Genomic DNA, 23165 nt, shown 5'->3' on the forward strand with positions numbered 1-23165 from the left:
CACTGTGTCTCCAAGGACTCACCCATCGTCCCACAGGCCCAGACCACCCCACACCTGCTGTGCCCTGCCTCGAGTAGGCACTGTGTGCACCCCAGCAAGGCCCTGGGCCACAGGCAGCTACCATTTGGTCTGGTTTGTGGCTTTCTCCCAACTTCAAGCTCACCTTTCTGGCAAGCCCTCATGGCAGCCTCACAGGGAAGCCTCAGCCTGTGTTCCCCCGCATATGCCAGGTCTTTTTGAGCCCAAGCCCACAGGGACAGGATCAGGTGCTGTCCTGGAAGCCTGGGCCCACCCTACACCCTGAGCCCCAGGACAGACCCAGCTTTGGACCAGCTCTACAGCAGCCAGGACATTACCTATTGCCTGCCTCCCTCGCCTTGGGCAAACCAAGCCACAAGCTTGCAGTCCTTGTTTCCAAAACCCGAAACCGTTGATTTTTAGGGCCAAGATAGCATTTTTGCCACGTGGGTTGGCCTTCCCTTCCTTGGCTTACCTTTTTACCTCTTCCCTGGCGTTTGAGTGGGATGTCCAACCTCACAAGCCCTCTTGCCCCAGGATGAGCATGTTTGTCTCTGCTGTCTGCCCACTGACCACCAGGAGCAGCCGGTGGGTTTATGGCCGGCCCCTCTCTGGGATTGAGGCCAGAAGCTAAGGCGTTGGGATCTTCCTGGAACAAAGGAGATCGCTCTAGAGCAAAGCTCAGATGGGGAGCTCCAGGGGAGAGGGCCAGGGCCTTGGGTCTATAGAGACATTCACCTGGATGCCTTGAAGGGCACATGCCTTATGCTGTAGCTCTGAGAATGGCTGGGGGACAGTGGCTTCCTGGGGATACCAGCCAGAGCTCCCAGCCCCTGGGATGCTGCCAGGCCTCCTGCAGCCGCAAGGTCACACTGCAGCTGCGGCTCCCGAGGCCTCGTCCACAGCCACCGTCTCCTCGCCTCCACACCCCACCCAGGCCTCATCCCACCATCTCTTGGGCAGGGGCTCCGGGTGCCTCCTTTCTAGCGTCTCCACCACCTGTAAGTTCCGCTAGCCCCCTGCTCCTGTCACAGGGACAGCCCCTGTCCCCCTGCCTCTGAGAGCCCTGCTGGCCTTGGATAGCAGGAGTAGGGCTCCAGGTCCTGCAGGCCGGCAGCCCTGGGCAGGGGCTCTCCCTGTGCCTGTCCTGTGCTCTCTCAGCTGGTGGCTGGCTCTGCACGCCCATCCTGTCCATGTACGTGGCCTGCATCCTGTCCTTTGTCTCCTGTCAGGAGTCACCAAGTGCACTTTCGGTCCTGAATGTAACGTCTGGGTACTTCCTGCCTTGGCCCTGGTGACAGGTTCTCCTCTGGGGCCTGTTGGGTGGGAGTTCCTCATCCCTGTGGCCCCCAACTTCCCTATGATGGAAATGGAGGCTCCCTTAGCCTGGCTTGAGGAGAGGAGATGGGGATGGGGCCTTGGGAAGGGGGTTTCGGGGTGCAGAGGCCTCCCAGGATCAGGTGGTGGAAAAAAGTCATCCAGGATTGGGGGGTACTTCTGGAACCCTAAAATAAGCATCATAGCCTTCTGCCATCCCAGGCACCATCTGGGAGGTTCCAGAGGCCTCTTGTCTTCCAGCTGGGCTTGGGAGGTGCCGACTTCCTGCCTGGCCTTGGGCCGTGACCACAGCAGGCCTCTCTTCTGTCTGCAGCACACTTCCACACTGGGCAGCGTGTTTGGGGACGCGTACTATGAGCAGCAGATGGCAGCCAGGCAGGCCAATGCTCTGTCCCACCAGGTGAGCGGGCGCCCAGGCCGCCAGTCGGCTGGTGCCCAGGACAGATGCTCGCTGGGACCCTTGCTGGGACCTGGGCCTTGCGAGTCAGAGCTGCGCGTGCTCGGGGGGCCCCTGCCTGCCCCACAGCTTTGCCCCTTGGTCCCCACCCTGTCCCATCTGCAGGCTACAGAGGCTGAGTCCCCGGCAGGGGTGGCCTAGCGCTGCCTCCCCTGGCATCTGTGCCTGCCCACAGAGTGGAGGCCAAGGGCAGAGGGTGAGGAGGGGCAGGCAGCGAACGCCGGGCCAGACAGGGATGGGACCGTGGCTATGGACGCGGCGCCTAGGCATGGACTGTGCACGCGGGTTTGCCGGGAGGTTTTGCTGGCTTTTCGTGGAGGCCAGGATCGGGGACATCCAGGGGGCTTGGTGGCAGCCTGGAGCTGCTCACTCACTTGCTCATCCATTCATCCATTCATCCAGCCAGCCTCCAGGGTGGCGGGGAGGCCCCAGGTGGCGGGCGGAGCGGGGCTCGTGCTTGGCAGCCTGGGTGCCGGGCATCCTGCAGGGACATCGTCCCCAGCTGTGGGCAGGCCAGCCACAGCAGCCAGGGGCCTGGGGTGGCCAACCGGGCAGGCCCGTGGTGGCCCTCACAGCCTGGTGTGCCTCCCTTCCCAGCTGGAGCAGTTCAACATGATGGAGAACGCCATCAGCTCCAGCAGCCTGTACAGCCCCGGCTCCACACTCAACTACTCGCAGGCGGCCATGATGGGCCTCACGGGCAGCCACGGGAGCCTGCCGGACTCGCAGCAGCTGGGATACGCCAGCCACAGTGGCATCCCCAACATCATCCTCACAGGTGAGGCCAGGCCGGGGGCAGGTGTGCGGCGCCCTGAGGGGCCTCAGCCCATGCGGAGACAGCCAGAGACTGCTGCCCCGCAGCATGAGGGTTGACAGGACCAGGGCTATGACCCAAGCTTGGTGGGGGCCCGAGGAGGCCACACTCCCTCTCCCCCAAATTTGACTCATTCCTGGGCTTCGGGCCAGGCCAGGGAGACACCCCTGGACCAGATGTCCCGTGCATAGGACAGAGATGGTCACTCTCGCCTCTCGGCAGCCTCCTGTGTGGCCGCGCAGCCCGGGTAAAGGTCGAGCAGTCGGGTACACAATGTCCACTGCCCAGGCCCCGGACCTGAATGTGCACCAGGGTCAGGGACGGCCGTGGGGTGGGCCCTGCCTGGTGAGCCCAGCCCGGGCAGCCAGCTAACAGGTCAGGGCCGTGATGCACCGTGACAACCGCACCCAAGCAATCTGAGCCGGCGCCTGGGCTCCTGGGGACGAGCCAGCCCCATCCTGCATGGCACATGTCAGGAAGACCCGACTCCATCTAGCACAGAACCCAGACCTTCCTATGGCCACCCAGAGCTGGTCTCCCTGCTAAAGAAGGTGATTCCCTTATGAGCCAGGGCTGCTGGATTGAGGGTGATGCCTCCCAACCCCCCGAGCAGTCCTCACTGGCCTCTTCCAAACCGGAAGTGTCTGTATTTAGTGCCACCCACTGTGGCCTGGGCTCTGAGTGCAGAATCCAGCACCTCGTTCCCACCCCGCGGGTGTAGGAAGCAGTTGGCAAGAAATTCAAGGGTGGACGTGCCAGCCTCGGACTCAGGAGAAGAATCTGAGAATCTCACCCCCGCAATGGCCTCAACAGCCCAGAAAGACAGGGCCTTTCAGACCCATTTCTCAGACCTGGAAACTGAGTACAGGTGGAAGCCTAGGTTTGAACCCGGGTCTTTGTGGGGAACCAAGAATTCCCTCCAACCCTAGCAGCAGCTGGGTCCACTCAGTCACCCCAGCCTACTTCTCAGTGACTCATGCCGAGGAGACCTCATGGCAGAGCCAGGGAGGTCCCTGTCCCCACCAGGTCACACTGACGTGTGTCAGTGACACAGCCCTTGGCCCGAGGCTTCTCCTTGGTGCTCCTGACATCTGGGGCCAGACTGGTGTCTGGGGTCCAGGCACTGTAGGGTGCTGAGCAGCATCTCGTGTGCCAGTAGCGTCCCCTTCCCCAGTCATGACAGCCAGAATGTCCCCAGACATTGCCAGCATACCCAGGGGACAGAGTTGCCCAGCAGGCATGCCTGGTCCAACCCATGGATGCGAGCGATGGAGCCAAGGCTAAGCAGTGCCTTTTGTCCCCACCCCACCCCCCAGTGACAGGAGAGTCCCCCCCCAGCCTCTCTAAAGAACTGACCAGCTCTCTGGCCGGGGTCGGCGACGTCAGCTTTGACTCCGACAGCCAGTTTCCCCTGGACGAACTCAAGATCGACCCCCTGACCCTCGACGGACTGCACATGCTCAACGACCCCGACATGGTTCTGGCCGACCCAGCCACCGAGGACACCTTCCGGATGGACCGCCTGTGAGCGGGCACGCCGGCACCCTGCCGCTCAGCCGTCCCGACGGCGCCTCCCCAGCCCGGGGACGGCCACGCTCCGTCCCTCGCCAACGGCCGAGCTTGTGATTCTGAGCTTGCAATGCCGCCAAGCGCCCCCCGCCAGCCCGCCCCCGGTTGTCCACCTCCCGCGAAGCCCAATCGCGAGGCCGCGAGCTGGGCCATCCACCCACCTGCCTGCCCGGGGCTGGGCTGGGATCGGAGGCCGTGAGCCCCCCACCCCTGCAGACCCTCCCTGCACTGGCTCCCTCGCCCCCAGCCCCGGGGCCTGAGCCGTCCCCTGTAAGATGCGGGAAGTGTCAGCTCCCGGCGTGGCAGGCAGGCTCAGGGGAGGGGCACGCATGGTCCACCAGGGCTGTGGGCCGTGGCGCATTTTCCGACTGTTTGTCCAGCTCTCACTGCCTTCCTCAGTTCCTGGTCCCCCCACCCATCCGCCATCCCCAGCCCGTGGTCAGGTAGAGAGTGAGCCCCACGCCGCCCCAGGGAGGAGGCGCCAGAGCGCGGGGCAGACGCAAAGTGAAATAAACACTATTTTGACGGCTGTCTTTTATATTTCTGAGCACACACAGAGCCCTGGTGTCCACCAGGGCAGGCGCAAAGTGGACAGAGCATGCAGGGCGGCGGACCCCGCACGACCCTCCTCGCCCTGTCTCCATCCCCTCCAAGCCCTGCCTCACCCCAGGCAGGCCCACTGGTGGCCACCTTTGCCGGGAAGTGACCGGAAGGCCCCGTGAGGGGTCGCACGCCGAGACAGGGGTTACCTCTTGGGGCTTTACAACCCGTGGCCCTCCTGTCCCGCACTGTGGTCACCGGTCCTGTCATAGATGCTGTTAATTTAAGGTACAGGGAGAGGTGGCCAGGGGAGTTTCATTGTGTGTTTTGTTTTCCTTTTAGTTTCTATTTACATTTTGGTTGTAGATGAGTGGCTTAACTTTTTAAGCCAACACTTGCCTGAGAGCATGTTTTTATTTCAGAAATCCAACTTTACCTATTTTTTAAGCTAACTGGAAATGGAGGCCACGCGCCCCAAAGCAGCCCGTCACCCGCCTGAGTCTAAGCACTGTGTCCAGCTTTTGGGTTTCACCCCAAGTTATCTCAAAACGAAAGGGCTGGTTGGCGGGCAGGGACTTGTCAGGAGCTCATGGTAGGCAGAGGTGCCTCTGCCAGGGCCACATAACAGACTTCCGGGAAGGGGCCTCGCCTTTTATTGATGGTCTCTCGAAGACCCAGCCCTGCTGGCCTCTCCCAGAGGTGCCTGCTAGTCCTTAGAGTGTGTGTGTGAAGATGCCACGACCAGTGGCAGCTGAGACCTCTCTGCTCCAAGAGTGTGGGGGACTGGCAGGGAGCGAGGGTCCGCGAGATGAGGAGTACGGTCCTCCCTGAGAACCTGGGTGGAGCTGGCATTTCATCCCCTCCCCGCCCGACCCTCTGGCTCCCAGCCCATGCCCCCTCTTTTGGGCAGTGTGGTCTGCCGGCCACCCCTTCTTGGCAGCTCAGGGTCATGTCAGGTGGACTTGGAGACACACAGCAGTGTGCGTTTTAGTTTCAGGAGCACCTCCAAGACCAGGGTGACAGGGTCCTTGGGAGCCGTCCTGAACCCTCCATACCACGGGCCCTGTGAAGGAGGCATCGGGGTTAGCTTTGTTTTCTGCTGTTCTCCTTGGAATAGGAACCGCTGTTCTGATCCCCCCAAAACTGCATTGCAGCTCTCGCTCGCTCCTGCCTGCCAGGCCAGCGCCTTCTGCTGAGTCCGTTTATTTGTGGTGTTATGGCCGCCGCTTTCACTGGGGTCCTGGGCACCCTGGCTTCTGTCCTCGAGAGCTGGGTTTGATCCTAGCGACTATCCCTCCCTCTCTTTCCCCGGCAACGCCTTTGGCATGTGTCTGAGCAGCCAAGTGGCCACTCATAGGAGAAGGCTCCCTGGTCATGTTGCTCCTGCTGCCGTCTTGTTCCAAGGTGTGGCGGGGGCAGAGTGTCGGTCTGTCCAGGTCAAGGTCACTTTCTCTTACCATGACGGAGGCTGGGGGCAGACAGCGGGGACTTTTTTTTTTTTTTTTTTTAAGAAAAACTACATGTACATAGGAGAGTTTGATTACCATTAAACTTGTATGTGGGACTTTTTAAAAAATGGCCTTAATAAAATTACAAGCAACCCGCCTGGATGCGGTTTTCAAAACAAGGCCTTGAGGACCACGCTAGGAAACCTCATCAGCCCTCATTCCCCGTCTGTCCAGCCTCCGGTGGGCACCACTACTTGTCCCCTGGTCTTTGGTGTAGACAGATAGGAGAGGAGGGATGCCCACCTCGGAGCATCCCAGGCCCGTGGCCCATTTCCAGCATCCTGAAGCCAGATTCACAGTGACATTGTGTTAACGTGACAACCTTGGTCCGTTATGGAGTTCTTTTTCCAATGAGAACCTGGTGGACCAAGGTCCAAGCTTGCCAGGGAAAGTGGGGCCCATTCAGGTCCCCAGGGCCCAGCCAGGAGCCAGCAGCCAGGCATCCCCGCGTGCCAAAAGGGTTCATGCCCCTCCTGGACCTGGGCGGGCCTCCCATGGCCTTTTGTGTGTGTGTACGTGTGTTTTTTTTTTTTAAATATCACTACTACATATTCTTGAATTGCCAAGACTTTCTGAAAAAAGACAGCTTAAGGAAATCAACCTTTTGCTTTGTGATGTGAAAATACTGTGATTTGATGAGCCACTTCCTGAGGGGCAGGCCCATGTTGGGGGCTGCGGCATGTACATTGACCTGCCGCCTGTGTGCTTGGTCTACGCTGAGTCAGAGGCTGCTCTCCCCACCCACCCGTGTGCTCATGGCTTCCGCAGACCCTCCACTGGGCACACCAGTCCCCTACGGTGAAGTTTGGCCAGGGCTCTCCCTCCTGAGAGCATGGCATCCCCACCTGCCTGTTTCGCTGACGTCACTCCCCAGGGTGGCGAGTCTGGCAGGCAGAGGGTGTAGCCCGAGCTCAGCCTCTCTCTGTGTCCTCCAGAGAAGAGGGTTCTTTGCCCCTGTCAGGGCCCTGCTTGTGCGTTTTTGGCTCTGGGTAGGAGAGTGTTGGCATTGGTGTATTTGGCCTGATTTCTTCAGGGGGCCGAGCTCACAGGAGGACCCTTAGCCAGGAGGGCCTCCCATGTCCATCCATCCCTCCTGCTGGGGCTTGGATGTCAAGCTTGGGGGCTGTGAGCTGGGACCTTGCCTGAGCCCAGTCAGGTGGGACAGGCCCATGGGGGGCAAGGCAGGGTGGCTTCTATTTTATTTTTTTAGAGATGGGGTCTTGCTGTGTTGCCCAGGCTGGTCTTGGACTCCTGGGCTCAAGCAATCCTCCCTCCTCGGCCTCCCAAAGTTCTGGGGCTACAGGTGTGAGCCTCTTCTGCCCAGCATCCCAGGCCTGATCAGGCTCAGCGGGACCTGTCCCTAGAGGGGGCTCTGGTGCCCCTGTTAGGTGGGCCTTGAGCTGTTTTTTAACCAAACATCCTTCCAAACTCAGGCTGCGATCTGCTTCCTGAGTTTTCTGTATTTCCAAGGAGCCCTCCAACCAGGGATAGACTGGCAGAGTGAGGTCCAGCAGTATTCAGGGGTCCTATGTCGCCTCGCCCTGAAAACAGCAGCTCCCGTCACCTTCACTGGGTCCTGATGGAGCCGTCTCAGAGGCCGAGGGGCCCTCCCTGTGGGGGTGGGACGCAAGGGCTCTCAGAACAAGGGCCACAAAGCCGATGGCACAGATGTGCCCCTGGGCCTGGCCCGTCACCTGCGTGTGGTGCTCTGGGTCAGGGTGTGCGGGCGCCAGAGCCTTCCCTACACAGCCTAAGAGCAGGGGCAAGACTCGGCCCCTCACCCTGGGAGGCCTGCCTGGGCTACATGGACACCTGGGTCTCTCTCTATCCCCATTCGCCATGGACCAGGGGCCTCCATTTCCTGGGGGGGTCTTGCGGCGTGTGATTTGGGGGTCCCTGGGATGTTCCGCAGCCAGCTCCACCTGAGTGTCCTGTTCCCTGTGGCCCTTGGCCTTCCAGGGTCCTGACCAGGCAGGGGTCAGGCACCCCATACCCTTCCGTGTGGCACAGGTGTCCACCCACCCCCACTGGCCACAGACACTGTTCTCCCCTGGGGGCAGGAGGTGGAGTAAGTTGTACCCCCAGGCCTGGGTGCTGGGGAGCTCCAAAGGGCATGGGTGGGGCAGGAACGAGTGCCTCGTGACCCGAGCCTCAGTTTCTCTCCTGTCACTTTCTCAGACCTGCAGGTCTCAGGGCCCTGGCTCCTCCTGGGCAGGATGGGGGGCAGGGGCTGGGCCTTGGGGTGCTGGCTTTGATGATTCCAGAGGCTCTGTCCACCTTCTGGGCTCCTGGCCAGCACCCCATCCCCAGAAGCCAGGGACAAGTGGCATGTGTTGGGGTCCAGGGGTGGCCCCCATCTTGAAGTGTTCTGGAATTTGGGGGCAACCCTTGCCCAGCCCAGCCATCAAGCACTTCTGACCTCCTGCCCATCAGGGACAAGGGGACTTAGCCATGGCCTTGGCCAGCAGGCCTGGGGAAGGAGGGCTTTGGCAGCCAAAGTCCACTGGCCCTGCCATGCTCCTGAGTAGGAAACTGCCCCCGAGGGGCTGGGCGGCCCCACTGATATATGCAAACCCGCCAGTCCGAGCCCTGTTCCCGCCTGTGCCCCTCTGTGCCCAGGCTGGCTCTCCCCCAACCCCAGCATGTATACTCTGCCACGGACATCCCGTGGGCCATGATTGTGGGCGGCCACAGCGGGCGGGGGCAGGCGGCTCAGGGCACACTCGGCCGTCCCTGCCCCATCCTCTGGCGTGGCCGCTTTTGTCTTTGTACCTTTGCATCCTTTGTAATGAAACGTAATAAAAATCCAACGTTTTCGTCACTGGCTCTTCCTCTTTTATCTGAGCCCCTCCCTCCTCCCTCAGGGATGACACATGGGCGTGGCAGGTGCACCTGGCAGGTGCCTCGGCCCTTCCGAACACACACACACCCCAGACCAAACAAGGGAAGGGGTCCCCAAAGCTGGGGTGACTGCAAACCTGCCCCCTAGAATCCTGGGGCGGACACCGTATCAGGGGTCTCAGCTCTTCCATGGCTGGCATCCAGGCCTGTGACCATGAGGTGGTGGGTCGTCCCCAAACCCCAAATCACAGTTGGACAGTCCCTGGCAGGCCACTGGCACTCAGCAGCAGCTGCAGCACTGAGGCCTGGGTTTGGGGTCCCCTGGCCTGACCCTCCCTCAGAGGCCCATCCCTATTGTCTCGCCACAGCAAAAACCACAGCCGCCACTCCCCACACGCACACTTTATTTTGTCCTCTCTGAGCCCTTCTCGCTTCCCCCTCAGGACGGCCACCCCTTGGGGATGGGTGCAGAGCCTCCATCCAGCCACAGTGAGGGTTGCTGTCATCCGGCGGTGGGTCCCCACCCTGGTCCCTAGGCTCGCCGCAGCTGATGGGTCTCATAGTCCTCTGGAATGGTGTCTGCAGGGAAAGAGCAAGCGGATGAGGGCTGAGAAGGACAGCAGGGCCAGTGTGCAGACTCCCCGCCTGCGCCCCGCCGGCCCTCGGCTCACCATTGCAGCGGTAACGCAGGTTGGCCCAGATGATGTTCTCCTGGGAGAAACAGAAGACCCCCAGGCGGCCACCCCGCATGGTTGTGTCCAAGACCACGTTGCTGTCGGCCACCAGCTCAGGACCCTCATAGAATCGCACCCTGAGGGTCAGACATGGTGAGGGGTGGGGGACCTGGGCTAGGCCCTTCCCTCTCAGAGCTTCAGTGGCCAGCCCTGGAAGATGGGTACCCCTGACTGGGCTGCACTGGGAGCAGGTGAGGCCTCTGCCCTGGGCCTCAGTTTCCTGGACATAGTTGGTGCTAAACAGAGCCCTGGACATAGTGGTGCTAAACATCATCAAGGGCCCTGGACATAGTTGGTGCTAAACAGAGCACCTGGGCTTGCTAGCAGCATGGAATAGAGACTGAGAAACGGACTGGGTGAGGCCCCATTTCTAGCTGGATACACACCGTGTGCTGTGTCCTTGCCAGGATTTCGCTCTGTCACTCAGGCTGGAGTGCAGTGGTGCAATTACTGCCACCTTAACTCCTAGACTCAAGTGACCTCAGCCTCCCTAGTAGCTGGGGCCATGGGCACGTGCAAGCATACCTGGCTGCTTTTTTTTTTTTTTTTTTTTTTTTTTGAGACAGAGTCTCACTCTTGTCACCCATGCTGGAGTGCAATGGCACGATCTTGGCCCACTGCAACTTCCGCCTCCCAGGTTCAAGCAATTCTCCTGCCTCAGCCTCCTGAGTAGCTGGGATGACAGGCCCCCACCACCACGCCTAGCTAATTTTTGTATTTTTAGTAGAGACGGGGTTTCAACATGTTGGCCAGGCTGGTCTCAAACTCCTGACCTCAGGTGATCCACCCGCCTCGGCCTCCCAAAGTGCTGAGATTACAGGCATGAGCCACTGCACCTGCCCTAAATTTTTTCTTTTTTGTAGGGACAGGTTACCCAGGCTGGCCTCGAACTCCTGGGCTCAAGCAATCCTCCCACCTTGGCTTTCCAAAGTGATGGGGTTACAGGTGTGAGCCACCACGCCTGGACCAGCATAGGTTCATTCTTTTTTTTTTTTTTTTTGAGACGGAGTCTCGCTCTGTCGCCCAGGCTGGAGTGCAGTGGCCGGATCTCAGCTCACTGCAAGCTCCGCTTCCCGGGTTTACGCCATTCTCCTGCCTCAGCCTCCCGAGTAGCTGGGACTACAGGCGCCTGCCACCGCGCCCGGCTAGTTTTTTGTATTTTTTAGTAGAGACGGGGTTTCACCGTTTTAGCCAGGATGGTCTCGATCTCCTGACCTCATGATCCGCCCGTCTCGGCCTCCCAAAGTGCTGGAATTACAGGCTTGAGCCACCGCGCCTGGCCTATAGGTTCATTCTAACTGCACTGTATCTTTCCTATTGTACAGATAAGGGGACCAGGGTTGCACAGGTCCTGCCTGGCCAGGGGACTCCTACCTGGGCCTACGTGTCCCCGGCCCAGCCCACCGCAGGGGGTGGAGTCCCCACCTGATGTAGCCCACTTGGGGCCGGTGCTGCAGGAACCAACGATAGGACTTCTTGTCCTTCCAACCCACGTTTCGCGGGTCCTTCCACAGCAGCCGCACCTGGGAGTCTGTGTCTCCTGTATGCCACAGTGCGTTCCGCAGCTGTTCCCCAGGGCCCGTGGAAGATTTCACAGCCTGCCAGTACCCAGGAAAGGTGGTTAGAGACCTCACGGGCCACCGGAGCCCCCCTAGACACCTTCCTGGAGAGACAGTGGGGAGCAGCAGGTGGTGGGCGGCCAGGAGGGTTCCGGATAAGAGACCCACAAGGAAGCCTTCTTGAGGGGCCAAATGGCAGCTTATGGATAGGTCACAGGGGGCAGCAGTGGCCTGCAGGTTCGTGAGAGGATTTGGGAGTCTGTAGACAGGTTCAGGGTCTGGGAGGACTGGGGGGCTCTGCAGAAGGACTTGGAAACTAAGGAAAAGTTTAGGGCTCTGCGAGAGGGTTTAGGGTCCATAGGAAGACTGGGGGACCTTGAGAATGTTGGAGGGCTTGTGCAAGGAACTGGGAGGATTTGGGGACTGCGGGAGCCCAGAGGAGGACTGGGACAGCTCTGAGGTCCATAGTATGAGGCTGGGAGGCTGGAGGGCTCTAAGGGCTGTAAAGGGTTGTAGAGAGGGGCATGGGAGGGCATGAGAACCACAGAGGTCAGGCACGGACGGCCCTGGCACCTTGAGTTGGATGCCGGGTTCGGCCACAGCACGGAAGGGGTTCGCCTGCCAGTACGTTTGCTCCATCTGCTTCCACATGACCACGTAGAAGCTGGAGCTGTCTTGGTAGCCAAAGATGAAACCCGCATAGTCGTCATCCGTGACCGTGTTCACATGGAACGTGCCCTCGAAGTCTACGCCATTGAAGGCAGTGTAACCTAGGGATGGGGAGAGAGCAGTGGCCTTTCCGAAAGCCAGCCCCAGCCCCCGGAACCTGGCACCCAGAGTTCAAACCTGCCCCCTGGGTCCCTATCTCCCTGCAGACCCGCCCCATCCCCGCTCGCGGAGCCCAGACTCAGCCACGCCCTCATCTACCATTGGCCACGCCCCACCAGAGTCCAGCTCCACTCGGCCCCGCCCTTCCCGAGCCCGCCCCTCCTCTGGCCCCGCCCCTCCTTTGCCCGGACCCGCCCCCATAACCCCGCCCCACCTGGCCCCGCCCTTCCTCAGTCCGGGCCCGCCCCCCTCTGACCCCGCCCATCCTCAGCCCCGGCACCCCCCTTCTCTGGCCCCTCTCCCTGAGCCCGCTCGTGCAGGGTTGCGCTGCTCGCCGCTTCTCACCCACAGCCAGGCCTGGGTCGCTGTTCATTGTCTGCACGATCTCCCTTCCCTGATGGGGTCAAAGAAAGGAGGGCCTCAGGCTGGCCGTGACAGCCCTAGGCACCCCGTCCTCAGCATAGGCCTCACTATGGGGGTTCTAGGGTCCCATCACCTCCCACTTGGATCCCGCTCCCACCTGGTTGAGCACCACCCAGTTGGGGTCAATCTGCGCGTCACCCTCCGGGTCCAGCACGACTGTCTGGAAGGCCCGGAAGTCGGTGAGGGTGACTTCAGCGTTCTCCGGACACACGTCGATCTTGTCTACCACCTTGTCTGCATCAAAGTCGCCCTGGCACACGTCGCCCACGCCGTCCCCTGAGAGGTGGGAGACTCCCTCGGTGGGCTCAGGTCAGGCCCCTCCCACCCTAGATCCCGCCCCAGGAGCCCCACTGGCTCCGCCCCTACCGCAGGCCCCGCCCCCGCCGTACTGTCTGCGTCCTCCTGGCCAGGGTTGGGCACCAGCCGGCAGTTGTCCCGACTGTCAGGGACTCCGTCATTGTCGTCGTCGTTGTCGCAGGCATCACCCTGGCCGTCGTGGTCTGAGTCCTGCTGGGCACTGTTAGGCACCGTGGGACAGTTGTCCCGAGAGTCCTGATGTCCATCTCCGTCCCTAGAGTGGATAGGTGGGATCCAGAGACAATGAGCTCTCCAGAGCGTTTTGTCAAGGGCTACCCGGACACCCACCCCAGGTGGTGGCCTCCTTACTGGTCTTGATCGCTGTCACAAGCATCTCCCACAAAGTCGTGGTCCACATCCCCCTGCGGGGACAGCATACGGGGGTCCACAATCAGACAGAGGAAATCAGAAAGCTTCCCACCCAACCCAGCCGCATAGCCAAAGTCCTCCTGACCCCAAGGAAACCCCCGCCCCAAACTGCTCGGACCGGGAGGTCATTTCTCTGGCAGTGTGAAATGCTCTAAGCTGGGCTGTGGGCTGGGTAATCCAACTTGCAGCTCACCCAGAGGGCTTACCCAGCTGGAGTCTGGCCTGCCCTCACCTGATCCGGGTTGCTCTTCTGGGGACAGTTGTCACAGGCATCCCCTATACCATCGCCATCACTGTCCTTCTGGTCTGAGTTGGGTATCCTGGGGCAGTTGTCGGCCTGGTTGCGGATCCCTGCGGGAATCCACGGGACCAGAGTCCCAAGATTGGGACCAGGCCAGGACGACTTCATTAGGATGAGGCCAGGCCTGAGGCTGGCCTGGAACAGAGCCCCAGCTTCATGGGATCTTTTTTTGTGTGTGTGTGTGTTTGTCACTCAGGTTGGAGTGTGCAGTGGCACGATCTCAGATCAGCGCAACCTCCACCTCGCGGGTTCAAGTGATTCTCCTGCCTCAGTCTCCCTAGTAGCTGGGATTACAGTTGTGCACCACCACGCCCAGCTACTTTTTGTATTTTTAGTAGAGACGGTGTTTCACCATGTTGGTCAGGCTGGTCTCGAACTCCTGACCTCGTGATCCACCCGCCTCAGCCTCCCAAAGTGCTGGTATTACAGGCTTGAGCCACCGCATCCGCCCACGGGAACTTTAAGAATGGATGGTCCCATCCAAGGAAAGGCCAGAGAGGGGGACTGGCTCTCACTCCCGGGGTGACTCAGCTGGGTGCCTGTGTATGCCACCCTGAGCCCCTATGTCCCCATCTGTAAAGTTGTCACCTCCCAGGTCCTAAACCCCAGGCTCGAATCTCTGTACTCTTAATTCCTGCCTGCGGCATTTGATGCAGGGACCACCTTCCCTTCCAAATACTCCTGCCTTTTTCCCAGCCTCCCAGCCCAGCTTGCATTTTTCTGTCGCGCCACCATGGTCTTTGGTCCAGGGCGCCCTAGTCCAGCTCACCCCATCCGGCTTCCAAAACCGACCAAGTCCCGTCCCGAAGCCGAATCCCGCCCTTCGGTGCCCGCCGCCTCTCCTCGCCCCCCAGCCCCCATCGAGCTCACGGTCGCCGTCGATGTCGTCGTCGCACGCATCGCCCCGGCCGTCCTGGTCTGTGTCCTTTTGGTCGTCGTTCTTCTGGGTCCGGCAGTTGTCGCACGCATCGCCCCACTTGTCCTCGTCCGTGTTGCGCTGGTCTGGGTTCCGCACCAGCGGGCAGTTGTCCTGTGTGACAGGGTGGGATCAGGTCGGGAAGGGCAAAGGTCACACTCCTCAGATTCCCAAATCTCCGAGGTCGGGTCTCCTCTGCAGGGAACCTTTCGCCCCTCCTAGACCACGGAGACCACGCCCCTCATCCAAGCCACGCCCCATCCCACTTCCCTAGGCCCCGCTCACAGCTCTGCCTTTTCTTTTTTTCTTTTCTTTCCTTTTTTAAAAGACAGAGTCTCGCTCCGTCACTAGGCTGGAGTGCAGTAGTGCGATCTCGGCTCAGTGTAACCTCTGCCTCCCGGGTTCAAGCGATTCTCCTGCCTCAGCCTCCCGAGTAGCTGGGATTATAGGCGTGCGCCACCACGCCCAGCTAATTTTTGTATTTTTAGTAGAGACGGGGTTTCACCATGTTGGCCAGGCTGGTCTCGATCTCTTGACCTCGTGATCCGCCCGTCTCGGCCTCCCAAAGTGCTGGGATTACAGGCGTGAGCCACCCACCGCGCCAAGCCGTAGATCTACCTTTTCATTGGGGACCCCATCCCCGTCGGCATCCGGGTCGCAGGCGTCTCCGATGCCATCGCGGTCCACATCCTCCTGCCCTGAGTTGGGCACAGTTACGCAGTTGTCCTGGGGGCGGGCACAGCAGGTGTGAGGGGCGTGGTCATGAAGTCCCGCCCTCCCTCCTGCCCGGCCCAGTCCCGCTCCGCCCCTACCCACCTTACGGCACTGGCGCTCTGGGCAACGCAACTTCTCGTCCGGGAAGCCGTCTAGGTCAGTGTCGCGGCCACAGAGGATCCCGTTGCCGGCCCAGCCGACGGCACACTGAGGGAGAGAGTAAGTGGGAGTCCCGGCGTGGCCGCCTCCCAACCCCGCCTCACGCCCAGCCCGCCCGCACTCACCACGCACGACCGCGAGCCATCGCGCTCCAGAACGCAGTCCGCATGCTCGTGGCACTCGCTGGGCGAGCCGTCGGGGCAGAAGCGCTGTGCGCGCCGCTGGCAGCCGGACTCCTGGTCGCCCACGAAGCCGGGCTGACACGGGCCGCACTGGAAGGAACCCTGCGCCCGAGCGGCCGGAGGTCAGCGCAGGCCGCTGGCCGCTCGCCCCACCTCTCGCTATCCTTTCTTCCCAGTGGGCCTTACCCGGGTGTTGATGCACACGGAGTTGGGGACGCAGTTATGTTGCCCGGTCTCACACTCGTTGATGTCCGTGCAAACCTAGGGGAGGGGAACTCAGAGGTCACCACCCCACGCAGACACCCCCGGACCTCCCGCCTCGTCCACGCTTCCTCCGCATCCTGCCTCTCGCCTCCATCCTGCCCCAAACCGATCAGCCCTGGCGCAGAGGACCCCTCCTCTCCCCACCCCTCCCGCTGGAAGGAGGCTGGAAAAAGAGCAAGAGGCTGGAAGAGGAGTTTACTGGTAAACAAAATGGACGCCCCCTTCCCTTCGCTGCAAGAATGGGACCCCCACACCCCTCACCTGCTTGTTGGCCTTGGCGAAAGCCAGCCCCACGCCCTCGTGGGTGGGGCCGCTGTACCCCGGCGGGCAAGCCTCGCAGCGGAACCCCGGGCTGGTGTTGATACAGCGGACTCGCGGGAAGCAGGGGTGGGCGTTGCACTGGGGAAGGAGGGGCCACAGAGGGTCAGAGGGCTTCGAGCTGGGCCCTGGGAGCCGCACCTCGGAGTGTCTCGGATGATGGAAAGTTCAAGGGCCATAAGCCAGTGCTTGGAGCTGTTCGCCACGTGAGATGGAAGCAATTGTCGCAGGGGTCAGACACGACTTTGCCTTGATGACGGCAAGGGCGCAACCGGGAGAGGAGAGGAGAGCGCCTCCAGGGGGCTGTTCCCTCATGGGCGAGGGGAGGAAGGATGAGGACGGGCATCCCCAGCAGAGGGGGGCAGGGGTCGTCGGGGCGTGCGTGCCCGGCGGTGGCGGGGTCGTCCGGACGTGCGTTCCCTGGCTGTGGAAGGGTCGTTGGGACTGGCGATCCCCTGCGGCGAGGAGGGTAGCTGGGGCGGACCACCCCCGGCGGTGAGGGAGTCGTCGGGGCGGGCGTCACTAGCTATGGAGGGGGTTGTGGGAGCGGGCGTCCGGGGTGGTGACGGAGATGGTCCTAGGGGTGGGCGTCCCCCTGCGGTAGGGAGGTGGTCTGGCCGTGCACCCCCGGAGGTGAGAGGCTCGTCGGGGCGAGCACCCCCAGTGGAGGAAGGGGTCTCCGGGGCGGCGAGAGATTGGGGGTCGGTAGAGGGGGTCGTCAGGGCGGTGGAGTGGCGGGGCCGGCGCACCTCGTTGACGTCGGTGCAGTGCGAGCCGTTGCCCGTGAAGCCCGCGGGGCAGGGGCCGCAGCGCGCGCCGCTCTCCGTCTGGATGCAGGCCACGCCAGGGAAGCAGAAGCCGGGCGCGCAGTGGAGCAGGGGCCGCACGCTGGGTAGCCCGGTGCGCACTGACTGCTGCATCCCTGCCGGGGGAGAGGGGGCGGGGGCGGGGCTGACCGGGGGCTCGCCTGGGGGGGCGGAGCCTATCATGGCCACGCCCCAGGTCCGGAGGCTTCCCCTCCCCCCCGACACCCCGCCCCAGGCGGCCCGAAGTCCTGCGCTCTCCGCGATCCCGCCCCAGAGGCTGCGCGCTCTGCCCGCAGCGTCTCCCTGGTCTCTCCCTGAATCTCTGTCCCGCTTTTCTGCCCCGTGGCGTCTCTCACTTCCCCAAAACTCTCGCACCGCCTCTGTCTCTTTTTGTCTCTGTTTCTACCCCCTCATTCCCGTTCGTCTCTCCACCTCTCCGACAGCCTCCATCTCCTTCCATCTCTTTTCCTCCCCAGCTTTCCCTCGCTCTCTGTCTTTGTCTCTGCGTCTCTGTCTCCCGTCTGTTCTCTCTCCCGCCCGCCCCGGCCGCGCTCACCGCACGCGTCACACTCCATCACCGTGTTTTTCAGGAACGTGATCTCCCTGACCTGCAGGGGTGGGGTGGAATCAGCGGGGTCCCAACCTCTCCTCGTCCCTCGAGTCTCCCCTCTCTGTACCCCGGCCTCCCTTTCCACAGCCTCTTTTCGCCGGAGACTCCCTACCTGCCGATCCCCTTCCCTTCCCAGCTCCTCTCCACCTTCTCGGGCACCTCCTCTCTCCTTGCTGGGAACGGAGACCCCCTTCCGCTCCCTGGTACTCCCTGCCCCGCACCCGGGCCCCGCACCTGCTGCCGCAGCAGCTCCCGCACATCCTGCAGCGCCGCATTGGTTTCCTGCAGTTCCCGAAGCATCTGCGGGCCCAAGTCTGAGCCTGCGGCGAAGGGGACCTGGTGAGGGTCATGGGGCGGGGAACCCCACCACCAACTCCCACCGTCGCAGCGAACCCGGACCTCCGAAGCCCCACTGCGCTCCTCTAGTCTCGGTCCCGCCACCTGCTTTCTGCGCCCGGCACGTCCCCTACTAACAGTCCGTGAGCCCCAAACAGCCTGGACCCCGGGCCTCTCACGGGTCCCACAGTCCGTTTTGGCGCCGCGGGCACGGCGCGGGTGGTAATGCGGCTTACCCAACGGGATCTGGCTCTGTCCGGACGCGCCGAGGGCAGCCAGGGTGAGCAAAAGAACGCAGGCGGTGTCGGGGGCCATGGCGGTGGCGGGGAGCTGGGTGTCTGCTCGCTTTCTACCGCCCACGAGACCCGCGGGGCCTATTTATCCCCAAGGCACGGCCGGCCCCAGGGACGGCCCACCACAGCCCTGCCCAGCGTCCAGCCTCAAGGTAAACAGATGGCGCTGGCCCCTGCTTTCAAGTCCCCGCCCGGAATGCCCCACTAAGTCTCCTGCAGCTGAATCCAACATGGAGGGGAAACTGAGTCCCAGGGTCTGTGGAGAGAGCTGGTGAGGCAGGGAGTCAGGGGGTACTGCCTCCACTTTCATTCACTCTGTGTGTGTGTGTGTGTATGTGTATGTGTATGTGTATGTGTATGTGTATGTGTATGTATGTGTGTATGCATGTGTGTGATGGGGTGTGGCTATATCGCATCCTCTTGCTTCTGTCTCCCAAGTAGCTGGGACTACAGGCCTGCACCACCAAGCCCAGCTAATTTATTTTTATTATTTTTTTAATTTTTAGAGACCAGGTCTGGCTATGTAGAGTGGGCTAGTAGTCTCAAACTCCCCGCCTCAAGCGATACTCCCCATATAACTGGGATTACAGGCTCTAGCCATAGCATTCAGCTCATTCATTTATTGATTGATTGAGTGCTTGCTGTATGCCAAACTCAGGTTCCAGTGCCAAACAAGGCAGGCTCCATGCCCTCAGCTCACACTTGGGGAAACAGAGTCACCAGTGTCTGAAAAAATAGCCCACCCACTATGGATCAGACTGGCCCTCCATTCCTTCTGATGTGCTTCAAAACTGGGTAAATTGCCGGGGGCAGTGGCTCACGCCTGTAATCCCAGCACTTTGGGAGGCCAAGGCAGGCAGATCACCTGAGGTCAGGAGTTTGAGACCAGCCTGGCTAACATGGTGAAACCCCATCTCTACTAAAAATACAAAAATTACCCGAGCGTGGTGGCGAGTGCCTATAATCCCAGCTACTTGGGAGGCTAAGACAGAGAATCGCTTGAATCTGGGAGGTGGAGGTTGCAGTGAACAGAGATTGTGCCACTGCACTCCAGCCTGCGTGACAAAGCCAGACTCTGTCTCAAAAAAAAAAAAAAAAACTCAGTAAATTATGCCTGTGCCTCAGTTTCCTCCTTGCACAATAGAGGTAATAAGTTAACAATTATTAATTAATGATTAATAACAATGATGATCATGATGATGAATGGAAAACAGGGGAGGGGCAGGTGAGACCGGGGACTCTCAATTTTCCTGCCTCTGTCCAAGGAGGCCGGCTTCTGGCCCCAACACTGGAGGGCTGCAAATGGCTCCCCCCAACCCAACTCATTGCCCGTGTTCCCTCCCCTCCTCGTGGTCCCTCAGCTGGTGGAGGAGGGGACAGCGTTCAAGATCTTGCCCCGCCTCCTGTCCAAGGGGACAGGCCCACTTGGTTTTCCAATTTGTGCAATGGGGTGTGAGGCTCCTATCTGGAGGGGAGTAAGTTAAAGGGCTCTAGCAAGGGGAGGTCCGAGGGTGGCGGCCGGGGCTTGTGTTTGTCCAGGCTGTGCCATACCTTCCAAACTGTACTCCAGCTGCTGTGGGAACAGCCTGTAATAAAAATAAAAGTGACCGCTAACTGGCCAGCTACAAAACCCCTTGGCCTCCTGGTGTCAGTTAACCCTCTCCACTCCCACCTTCCAGTACTCACAGCCTCTATTCTATAGACAGGGAAATGGAAGCCCAGAGAGGAGAAGCGACTGGCCTAAGGCCACTGCCCGAGGGCAGGGGTGAAGCTAGACTCAGAGCCAGATCTGTTCTCTGGGGAGCCTCCAGAGAAGTCACTGAGGGCTTCCTGGAGGTGGTGGCAAGGAAACAGACATAAAAGAAAAGGAGGACTTGGATCAGCAGAGGGAAAAGATGAGGGCAGTTTTGGTGGAGAGAAGCATGTGAAGCTTGGAGGCGGGGAAATTTCCAGACATATTAATTATTCCACAAACATCAAGCACTATTGTGTGGCATGTCCTGTGCTGGGCAATGGGCACACAGGGTAAAGAAGCCAGACCCAGTCTCTCCTTCAAATGGGGAACCCACGGGGCCCATGGCTGTGACGGGGACACACAGACAATGGTAGAAGCCCCCAGGAGATTGATCTATTTGAAAGGGGATGGGTTAGGGAGGGTTTCTGGAGGAGGAGGGACCACCAAGCTGAGGACTGCAAGATGAGGAGGACACAGCCAGGCAGAGGGAGCAGAAAGGCATTCCGGGTAGAGGAAACAGCATAGGCAAAGGCCCTGAGGCAGGAACAAACCTGGCCCGTTGGACGGACTGACCTCAAGGTGACAAGCTCTTGGGGCTCAGTGAGAAGCAGGAAATGAGGCTGTGAAAGGGCAGTGCTGGTGGTGTGGGGCTCCAGCAGTCTCCTGAGGGTAATGGGGAGCCACAGAGGGTGAGTGAGGAGAGACAGGCCTAGAAGTGGAGGGTGGGTGGGAGCAGCCGGTCGCAGCCAGAACATTTCCAATGAAACCTGTCCCTCAATAGCGCCTGCCCTGCCTGCTGCCTGCGTTGGGGCCATGAGCTCACCTCCTGTTTTCCTTGGCCCTCAGCACACCTGGGGGCCGCTCCCGGCAGTGCTAGAATTCTCAGGAAAACCGCGGCTCCAGCGGGGCCTGTGGGCTGGCATATGCTGCACGCAGCTAGGACAGGAGCACATGGAAGCCAGGCCCCTGCCACAGGCCGGTCTCAGTGCTGGGGCTTGGACGCACGTGGCCTTATCCATGCCTGGGCCATGGGGAGTTGCAGGGAAGGGCATTCCAGGCGGAGGGAATTATAAAGGCGGAGCTCCTGAGGGTGTCCCCAGATCGGACAACAGAGGCCCGGAGAGGGGCTGTCTAGGGTCACACTCCGGCCTCCTGGATCTCGCCAGCCCTGAAATCCCCCTTCTAGGCGGCAGTCCCCTCCTCCTGTGCACACCACACGTGTCTCACATTACAGAATAACTCACTCTAGGTGTTCTTCTGGGCCTTTGTACCTGCTGTTCCCACCACCTCGTACAACCTCCTCCATCCTTCAAGGTCCAGCTATAATGCTCCCTCCTCCAGGAAGCCTTCCCTGCTGATATTCTCTGGATAACCCTCCAGCCCAGCCCTGATCCTGGGGACTGTGAGTGTCTGCGGTTTGCTCTGTCCCTCCGAGCCTGAGGGGCTCCCACCCAGGGGCCTGGACTGGTGTAGAAAGGTTAGGTTGGAGGGTTTGGTGAGCTGGGACAGCATCCCTATGATTGGTGTTCGTTACTATTCTTTTTTTTTTTTTTTTTTGAGACAGAGTCTCACTTTTGTTGCCCAGCTGGAGTGTGATGGTGCAATCTCGGCTCACTGCGACCTCCACCTCCTGAGTTCAAGTGATTCCTCTGCTTCAGCCTCCCGAGTAGCTGGGATTACAGGGGCCTGCCACCACGCCCAGCTAATTTTTTTTGTATTTTCAGTAGAGACAGGTTTCACCATGTTGGCCAGCTGGTCTCGAACTCCTGACCTCAGGTGATCCACCTGCCTTGGCCTCCCAAAGTGCTGGGATTACAGGGGTGAGCCACCGTGCCCGGCCATTACTATTCTTCATAATTAATGTAATGTCATTACTTTTTTTTTCTTTTTTAAAATCGAGATGGGGATCTTACTATGTTGCCCAGGCTGGTCTCGAACTCCTGGGCTCAACGGATCCTCCTTCCTCGGCCTCTCAAAGCCCTGGGATTACAGCCACTGCACCCAGCCAACATTATTATATTAATCCTAGTAACCCCTGCCACCTCTGTACTTGATACGGCAGGGAAGGGGGCCACACAGCCTGGGTTCAAATATTGGTGAGCATGGCCTTACTGTGTGACCTAGGACAAGTCACTTAACCTTTCTGTGCTTCAGTTTTCTCACCCATAAAATGGGGATGATCACCATTGAGAGGATTGAATGGGCTGACCCATGGGAAATCCTTCAGCCCAGCAGCCGGCTCCAGCACTACTAGCGTGCTTATTCCATATGAAATTTACACACCGTGGGCCAGGCTGGTGGATCACACCTATAATCCCAGTACTTTGGGAGGCCAAGGCGGGCAGATCAACTGAGGCAAGCAGTTTGAGAAACCAGCCCGGCCAACCTGGTGAAACCCCATCTCTGCTAAAAATACAAAAATTAGCTGGACGTGGTGGCGCGTGCCTGTAATCCCAGCTAATCGGGAGGCTGAGGCAGGAGAATCGCCTGAACCCGGGAGGCAGAGGTTGCAGTGAGCCGAAATCACGTCACTGCACTCCAGCCTGGGTGACAGAGCGAGACCTTGTCTCAAAAACAAAAAAACTTACACCCTATGCCTGTCGCTTACACCTCGGATCATTCTTATTTCTTTCTTTTTTTTTTTTTTTTGAGACGGAGTCTCGCTCTGTCGCCCAGGCTGGAGTGCAGTGGCCGGATCTCAGCTCACTGCAAGCTCCGCCTCCCGGGTTCACGCCATTCTCCGGCCTCAGCCTCCTGAGTAGCTGGGACTACAGGCGCCCGCCACCTCGCCCGGCTAGTTTTTTGTATTTCTTAATAGAGACGGGGTTTCACCGTGTTAGCCAGGATGGTTTCGATCTCCTGACCTCGTGATCCGCCCGTCTCGGCCTCCCAAAGTGCTGGGATTACAGGCTTGAGCCACCGCGCCCGGCCAAGATCATTCTTATTTCTATGTTACTCAGAGAGGAGAGGAGACAGTCTGAGGTCACACAGCCAGAATTAGAACTGAGGCATGCAAGACCCTCAAGTCATTCACACCCGCCCTCTCTGTCCTTGCCACAGAAACAGAATCCAGCATTCGCTGGCCCGAGCCCCTCATTAGCTGAGATGCCTTCTGAGCCCAGGACCTCCTGGCCAGAGCCTCTGGCCGGCGCCCCAGCCAGCCCCACACCAGGCCC

The 23165-nt window shown here is 60.2% G+C and overlaps 2 protein-coding genes across 7 annotated transcripts in view; one reads left to right on the plus strand and one right to left on the minus strand.

The window, feature by feature from the left end:
• The window catches only part of LOC105485505 (CREB regulated transcription coactivator 1), a 100469-nt gene extending 91404 nt beyond the window's left edge, over positions 1-9065 (plus strand). For 4 of the 6 annotated variants that reach the window (XM_011747902.2, XM_071085996.1, XM_011747942.2 and 1 more), the window contains 3 exons: positions 1670-1756; positions 2411-2591; positions 3944-9065. In XM_011747902.2, coding sequence (XP_011746204.1) covers positions 1670-1756; positions 2411-2591; positions 3944-4155 — 480 coding nt within the window. In that variant the 3' untranslated portion in view covers positions 4156-9065. The remainder of the gene's footprint in view (positions 1-1669; positions 1757-2410; positions 2592-3943) is intronic. The other 2 variants (XM_011747979.3, XM_011748060.2) reach the window with 1 other exon arrangement.
• Positions 9066-9472: 407 nt separating this feature from the next.
• Positions 9473-18354, minus strand: COM (cartilage oligomeric matrix protein). The gene is made up of 19 exons (XM_071085995.1): positions 18198-18354; positions 17860-17945; positions 17572-17623; positions 16959-17131; positions 16153-16290; positions 15814-15888; positions 15571-15729; positions 15389-15493; positions 15191-15298; positions 14527-14686; positions 13588-13706; positions 13296-13348; positions 13019-13200; positions 12727-12905; positions 12552-12600; positions 11952-12148; positions 11245-11417; positions 9757-9896; positions 9473-9664 (listed from the first exon to the last, which is right to left on the minus strand). The coding sequence occupies exons 1-19, from the start codon at positions 18274-18276 to the stop codon at positions 9618-9620; spliced, it is 2274 nt and encodes a 757-aa protein (XP_070942096.1). The 5' UTR covers positions 18277-18354; the 3' UTR covers positions 9473-9617.
• Positions 18355-23165: the final 4811 nt, after the last annotated feature.

Source organism: Macaca nemestrina, chromosome 20 (genome assembly GCF_043159975.1).
Source record: "Macaca nemestrina isolate mMacNem1 chromosome 20, mMacNem.hap1, whole genome shotgun sequence".
Lineage (NCBI taxonomy): Eukaryota > Metazoa > Chordata > Mammalia > Primates > Cercopithecidae > Macaca > Macaca nemestrina.